This window comes from Crotalus tigris, unplaced genomic scaffold, assembly GCF_016545835.1.
Source record: "Crotalus tigris isolate CLP2741 ecotype Arizona unplaced genomic scaffold, ASM1654583v1 scf7180000017551.9496454, whole genome shotgun sequence".
Lineage (NCBI taxonomy): Eukaryota > Metazoa > Chordata > Lepidosauria > Squamata > Viperidae > Crotalus > Crotalus tigris.
In genome coordinates, this window is record NW_024096469.1 from 1,280,588 (window position 1) to 1,288,610 (window position 8,023).

General features: G+C 38.9%; 1 protein-coding gene and 1 long non-coding RNA gene across 13 annotated transcripts in view; one reads left to right on the forward strand and one right to left on the reverse strand.

Annotated features, from left to right (window-relative positions):
- LOC120307797 overlaps window positions 1-2,340 on the reverse strand; it is an 85,753-nt gene extending 83,413 nt beyond the window's left edge. For both annotated transcript variants that reach the window (XR_005556658.1, XR_005556653.1), the window contains exon 1: window positions 2,284-2,340. This is a non-coding gene — a long non-coding RNA (uncharacterized LOC120307797). The remainder of the gene's footprint in view (window positions 1-2,283) is intronic.
- Window positions 1-2,526, forward strand: part of CACNA1A (calcium voltage-gated channel subunit alpha1 A) — a 328,550-nt gene extending 326,024 nt beyond the window's left edge. For 9 of the 11 annotated variants that reach the window (XM_039342836.1, XM_039342879.1, XM_039342845.1 and 6 more), the window contains one exon: window positions 1,638-2,526. In XM_039342836.1, coding sequence (XP_039198770.1) covers window positions 1,638-2,318 — 681 coding nt within the window. In that variant the 3' untranslated portion in view covers window positions 2,319-2,526. The remainder of the gene's footprint in view (window positions 1-1,637) is intronic. The other 2 variants (XM_039342928.1, XM_039342911.1) reach the window with 2 other exon arrangements.
- Window positions 2,527-8,023: the final 5,497 nt, after the last annotated feature.

An 8,023-nucleotide genomic window follows, 5' to 3' on the forward strand; every position in this document is an offset into this window, starting at 1 on the left:
AGTACTTGTCAGGCCTACTTATTTAGTTCAAAGACTTGGAATTCTTTGATGAAAGATTGCTTCACATGAAAGATGTCAAGAGTCAGCCAGTTATAGTTTATTCTGTTTATAATTGTAAAACATATCTTGCTTACAATGCATATTTAATTGTTGAGTTCATTTATATTAACAACATTCATGTAGCAGGTGTAAATCTCAAGTAAATGTCTTGAATGACCTTTGTGAAATCAACAATTATTGAAGAATAAAGGATGGGGAATTAGAGCATCTGCAGGTGTAACATACAAATCGTCAAAACATATACAAGCCCTTACTTTGAAAATCCCAGTCAAATAATTGCTACATATGTATTAATAATGTTGAGATCCATAAGTTTAATAGTCTCAGCCTTGAACATTTCTGGGAATTGATGTTTCTTGCAACATACCTTATTTTCAGAGATACTATGAGGAGCTGGGTAGAAATTTATCTTATTTGGAGGAAATTCTATACATCAAAATGCAGTTAACTGGGAATTGCTACTGAGGATAAACGCCCACATTGCTCAAGACCTTCTGAGAATATGGCTTACCCAAAGGCCTTACCACGAATAGGCTATTAACTTACTTCACACACACTCTTGATGGGAGTCATAAAAAGTGAAAGTCAAAATGATGGCTCTTGATGGCGGTCCCTAAATGCATCTCACAAGTATTTGACTGCTAGCCATAGTCCAGATTACCCAGAGCTTTGCTCCCTGAACAGCAATACTGTTGCTATTGCAGTACTACTCCATTTATTTAGCAAAGACAAGCTATATAACAGAACTGTTTTTCCTTCATGGACTTCATTGCCTTTTAGGAAATCTGAGGTGGGGCTTTATGTTGGATTGAAGTAGAGTGTATGCAGTGAAAATAATGCATGATCTTATCATTAGCAATTGTAAGCAACATGAACAGAAGATTGATGATCAAAGGTATCTCAGGTACAGGACATCAACACTCTAATAGTTTGGCTATTTCTAATGATTCCAGATTTCCCTCATCTTTCCTGTTAAATCCTCTCTCCCACTTCCTGTCATTTCCTAAATCCTGTCCCTATTTATCCTAATTTATCACTTTCTTTTCCAACTTCAAATCTTTTCTCTTTTAATTTTTTCCCCTGCTATCCAGTTTTTGATAACATGCTTTGCAAATACATCCTACCTCACCTCTCTCCTACAAATATTTTCTTTTGTATTTAATCAATTGCTTCCCCCATGCCTTCTTTCTTTCATTCTTTTGGAAGAATACAGTTAAATTTAAAAGCTTTTTACTACTTTTAAATCCTTGGAACTTACAAAAATTCCATTTCTCTTTTTTGATTTTGGTTTCCTTTGGATTTTTTTTTTAATTATAAAAAATTATCGTCTTTTGTGTTTCCCTTGCCTCCCTACCCTCTAATCCACCCTGATGTGGCTGTTGCTTTAATTACTTTCCCATTCATTTATTTTTATCCCTTGCCTTCCTTCCCCCTCCCCCTCTGTCCTTGTCTCTGTGTCACCCAAACCTCACCCTGACCCATTTCCAATCCGGCCCCTTTTCCCTTCTGTCTCTTCTTGGTTGATTTTCCTTGTATATTTTTTCTTTTTGATTTCCTTTGTTTCAATTTTCGTGTAGGGCAGTAGTTCCGTAAGTGGGAGTCCAGTCCTCTCAACGTCTGGCACCAGCACCCCGAGGCGAGGACGCCGGCAGCTCCCACAGACCCCTTCTACACCCCGGCCACATATCTCCTACTCCCCCGTGGTCCGTAAGGCCATCAACACAGGGGGCCAGCAGCAACCGCCGTCGGTGCACCCCAGCCGAATATCCAGCCCAGCCCCTCGGCGCTACCCCTCGCTGCCTGCCGAGCACCACGTCTCCGAGCGGCGCAGCCGGTCTCCGACTATGGAGCGACACACTGTCCCGCCGCGAAACGATTCACCTCGTGGCTACCGCCATGCTAGTAGCCGGTGGTCAGTGCCACACGTCTCTGAGCCCCCGCCGGGGCCTCGCCACGGCAGCGGTTACCACCGGAGTCGGGACTACGGCAGCCCCACCGGCGAGGAAGCCTTTCCCTACGAGGCCATGCAGCAGCAGCAGCAGCAGCCGCCGCCGCCACTGCAGGGGAGCAGCTCAGGACGTTCGCCCAGAACTTCCCGGGTGGGCGGCGGCTCGTCCTCTCTCTCCCCCTACAGACACGGGCGACGGCTCCCCAATGGATACTATCACTCACACGGACCAGCCAAGTCGCGCGGGACAGGGTCTCGCAAAGGACTGCACGAACCTTACAGCGAAACTGACGAGGACGACTGCTGCTAGCCTACAAGTGGCTTCACCCGACACGTGCGCGCATGCGCCACACACGCACTCCACACACAGACCCCGAAGGGAGGAGATTTTCCCCAGGTTGGAGGGGGGAAGGCGAGAGGAGGACGGAAAAGCGAAACGAACTGCCGGCCGATGGCGGAAGATATCCCGGAGGAGAATCCTGCAGTTGTTGGAGGGGGAAAAAACTTTTTATCTTTTGTTGGGGGAATCTGGGGTCGGGAGGGAGGAAGGGTCTGGGGTTGGGGGGGAGGCTAGGGAAGCGAGGGGTCCGGGAGATCAGAGCATGCTTATCTTTTACAGATCAAGTTGTGTGTGGTGAGTGATTTGAGGGTGGGAGGGAGGGGCGTCACTCAGAATTTACAAAAGAAAACGCACTCAGGTGTGGGGGAGATGGGGCCACCGCCCGAGAGCCCCGGCCTTCACTTAACTCTGCCTCTGCAAAGCAAGACCAGGAGCCGTTTTCCCCTGGGGTAGATGGGAGAGGCAGGAGGCGTCTGTCGACCTTAGCAAAGACATTCTAGAAATGTTTAAGAAACAAAAAAAACCTTTTAAAAAGATGCAAAAGTAAACAAAAAGACAACCCTGGGCTTCTATTGATGAGTTTTATCATCTCAATTTACCTGATTAACTTAATGTTTTAAAAAAAAAAGTTTGCGACCTGACATTTTAAGAGGGTGTTATGCACACAAATACACATCCCCAACACACATATATCACACACACACACACACACACACACACACAGAGGAGTGCTTGCTGGTTATACCAAACCCTAATATTACTGCCTGCAGAGATAATAAAAAAAAGAAATAATACAACAAAAAAACAAAAAAGGACAAAAATAATTGATAAAAATTAAGCATTTTCTTCTGATATTTTGGTCCTGCTTGACAAAGAAATGACATCAGAATAATAATTCCTCAGCTTCTTTATTTCTTTTTTCCTACTTGTTTGGAAAAAAAAAGTTGAAAAAAACCTGTGGGATTGGGACTGTGAAATATTGCATGAAACAAAGTAAAAAGACAAATGAAAAAAATCTCTAAAATCCTTTAAAAAAACAAAAATATTAAAAATGAATTTTTGATTGAAATGTGCTTTATTGTTAATTTCCCCATACTTGATTCTCATTCCTCCTCTCACCCCTTCCTCTTATGATTATCTAATGCTGTATGAAAGGATATGTATTGGAATGCATGACCGATAATCATTGTTCTTTTGCTGCTTTCTAAGATGAAAAGTATGAACAAGTTGTTAAGCAGAAGTTGGTCAATGAGAATCCTTGGGTTAGATACTCTTTTTAAAATATCTATATAACAATTTCCTCATTTGCCTATATATTATTAGCATTTACCCACAAGATTGGGTAAACTAATTTATCCTGCCAAAGCCTGGCAAACTTCTAAATACAGTGAAACCTCGTTTTAGCTGAGGGGTGCCCTCATTTATGAATGCCCATTAAATAAGAAATTATGTAATTTGTGTCATTTTGCATCATTTGCATGACTTTTTATTGCAATATTCTTTAAAAGTACACAAAAATAATGGACAAAATATTTTTTTAACAAATGGAAATATAAATGGACTGGTCCAACAGATAATCAAGCTATATTACAAATATAATGCCACTTGCACGATGATGACATTAAGCAAATTACATAAATCACTAAGGAAATTTGGTCTGCTGCATGTGAAGTCTGCTGCATGGACCTTACCTTGGTCCAGTAAATCGAGATTTCACTGTATATTTTATTCCCTCCTTGAAGCCTTTAGAATCAGTATCACGATCCAGATTATTGTTTGAAGGGTCAGAGAATGACTAGGTATATAGCAAGGACACTTAAATGAAATTCACTAGGGAACATATAATCAAAAAGTACTCATATGGCCACCTATTGTTGTGTCAACCCAATTTTTTACATTAGAATCAATCAACACTAGTCTACAAAAAATCAAAATCTAATACAATCCCATTTATCCTATGTCGACAGAGTTTCATTTTACATAGTATGTGGTAGCCAATGGATATTTGCTATATGGTGAATATGCATACACATGTATATATGCAAATCAAGGCCTATAATGATTTTGTGGTATGTTCATTTGTAGGCTTGCACAATGATCTTAAAGGAAGAGAAAATGCTTAATGTGCTTGTGTGGGAACCCCGGGAAAAATAATACTTCTTTAAAATGTTCCCAAAAGATGTGACATAAGTACTCATGTGCATGCCTACTCATTTTTCCCATTGAATCCACATCCCCACATCCCTACTTCAAACCAATACTGTTCACATATAAGCATTGCACTTATTTACACATATACTGCAGTTCCTGACTGGAATACTGATAAAACATTTATGAGGGCATTCTCACAGTATGGCAGAGTGTATTAATAATCTTAAAGACTTTTACAAGAATAGTATCCCAATGACAAGAAGTATTAATGGCATTGAAACAACAGTTGATGTAAACTAGGGAAATTCAAGTGGAATCTACAAAATTACCAATACAGTGTGCATTGGAATTAAGAGATGTTATCACTGGGGTCAGAATTACAACTAAAGTCCCAACAAGACTAAAAGACAATCTGGCCTTCAACATGTCAGTATTTTAAATCAAAGAATAACCTTTTTATGCAATATTTTTTTAATCTAACAAGAAGGATGTATCTCAGGAGTCCCAACTACACTGAGTTGAAAATAAATGCAGAGTGTATGCATCTTTATATTTATCACTGTCAAATCAGTAAAGTGAATGGTTATATGTGGGTACATGGAAGAAAATTAGAACCAATAACTTGGTACAATGGCTATAGAGTTCTGAACTGTCTTTTAAGGCTTTAAGCTCATCTACAATTAAGATGCTGTTATGGCAACCACATGATAATTCTTCAGCACATTCCTACCTTGTAAATCACTGTAACACTTCCCTACTCTGAAATATCTGTCTAAAGATGAGTTGCAATCTGTACACGTGTTGAAAGATTTATAAGAACATATCTATTTCCAAAATTATTACTCCATTTGTCAATATTCTGAAATTGCTCATCAATTGCAACTAATATCTTCATTAACAACTGCCTATCAAAACGGCTCTCAAAACTGAAAGCCAACCTGGATGTAAAGAAGGCTCTATTATATCATAACTCAGAATCAAAAGGGTCAATGCTAGCAGCACAAAGGAGTAAGCAAACTTGGCTAGAAAGTACACATCTGTTATCTCCAGAAGATAAGGCACAGGCACGAGTAACATCAAACTCTTCTATTTAAAAAACCCCAACTTCTAGATGGATACCTTTTAAATGCTATACAATTATTTTTAAAATAAATCATATATTGAAAATATGAAAAATGTCTTGGAATTAGTGCAGATGAAAATCATTATAATCTTATATCCACCTAAGCCAGTGGTTCTCAACCTGTGGATCGGGACCCCATTTGGGGTCGAACGACCATTTCACGGGGGTCGCCAAACAACGCAGTCCGCCATTTTTTTCCCCTTTTCCTTAGCTGTGCTACTCCCTTTTATTCTATTGGCTTTTGAAAGCCAATAGAATAGACTCTCTTGAATAGAGTCTAATTCTATTGGCTTTCAAAAGCCAATAGGAATTGTCCAGGCTGTCTCTGCCCTGCTGAGCCCGCCAAAAGTCCCATTCTGCAAACGGTGCTGCAGAATTGTTGAGTAGTCCTCGACTTACGACCGGTTGAGAACCACTGACCTAAGCCCAATGTCTTTAGCAGACCTTGATCATGTATTTGAGTACTGTAAGATGCAATTCTACTTGGAACTGTGCATTATATAGATTTTTTTTCTAGACAGATAATGCCCAGGTCACTTAAGTTTTTATGTTATGGATTACTGTTTGTATCCTATCAATTTATTAAGATGTTAATAAGGTACTATTAATAAGGAAGAGGTTCCCTCAGATTATTTCCTGTGAGTCATCTCAGATTAACCGAGAATAGACAAAAAGAAATCATATTTTTCTGTCAGATGGGTGTGTTTGGGGGCAGAAGTATTGCATTAAATTTTAGATCCGTGCATTTGGGTAAATTTGGTAATATTAAGAAACCTGTAGTTTTCTGTAGGTTTTCATTTTGATAACATTAAAGTTTAGAAAGATAATTTTTGTTTGCTTTCCAACTATGATTTTATCTTGATTTTCATGCAATAAGTATAGATCTACAGCTTATTTCCATGGATTTTATATAGTGAAAAATGAGGAACAAAAACTAGCTGGTTGTAAATACCAGTTGTAAAGTCTATTTAGTGTCACTTGTAGCTTGCATTTGGAAACATGACCAAATGTAATTAGATATTAAGTGGAATAGATATATGAAAAACATGTCCTGTTCTTTAAATCATCTAGGTTACTGACCTAAATTACTCTGAATTAATTACACAAATTAGCTACTATGAGAACGGAAGTATAGCCATCAATATGGAACATGTTAGAAATAATTGTTTCAATTATAGCACAGGGTGCTAAGGTAGAAACCTCTTACACAGAAAGGGGGAATGTTCTAAACAGGGACCTATGAAAAGGGTTCTCCGAGAGCAGAAATTATAAAATTATCCATGCTGTTCAGTTCATGAGACCTGATTTCTAATATTTCCAAGATTGAATTTAGCACTAGAAGTGACTTGTTTTTTTTAAAGTCTCTTGCTGTCAATCAAAAAAAAAATAGGCAATGCTAAAAAAAATCTCCAATCCAGATAGTGACCAGGATTACTCTGCTGATGCAGATGACCAGGCTGAGCCCAAGGGAGGAGTCAAATGCCTCATAAGTCACAAGTCCCTGCGTGCCCGCAAGAGATCTAAGTCCAGTCTACCTTGAATGCCTTTCTTATCTCCCACTCATTTCCCTTGACTGCTAGTTGGTCAGATTCTTGTAGAGAGCTTAAACTTGCAATAAATCGTTATACTCATTTGAACTGCCTGAATCACCTGATGTCCCCAGCACTTGACAGCTTAGCTGACAAGAAGTCAGATGTTGCCACTTGCTGAGACATCTTTGAAGTGCTTATCAGTAAAATAGTCTCTAAGCACAGCCCAAAAAAAAAATTGTGCAAAGCCAAAAAAAAAAAAATTGTGCAAAGTTATTAATACAGCCATCCATCCAGTGCTCAAAGGAAAATGTTTTATTGAAGGCGTTCTTTTTCCTTTAAGATTCTGCCAGTGCAAAAAGAATGTTATTCTTTGTAAATAAATTATTGAACTTCAAGAAGATACTTTCAATCTTGATTATTGACATGAAAAGCCAGATAATAAAGAAGCTATTACAAAAGTAGTTTTCAACTTTCCCCAAACATTCCCCATTTCCTAAGTGATGGCAAGTCAGTTGAGCTTTCCATGCACGCAATGCTTTATCTTTTAGAAGTCTAATACTGTTATCACTTTATAATTTTTCATTCAACAGAAAACCAATAATTTTCTGTCTCATGCAGCATCAATATTCTCCCACTCGAAGGTGATATTCTAGGCTAGCAATCTTTCTATAAATTTGGAATGCAATTTTCTTCCACATAAATGCAGTCAATCAGGTTTAGAGTATTTTCTCTCAGTTTATGATAAGTGTAGTGATAGCAAACGCCACCCTTGCAGTCTTGAACATAGTAATTCTGCTTTTAATTTTTGATAAACCTAAGTCCCTGAACAGGTCATTTAATTCTGACTGTGTTACGGGATGAGGCTCACT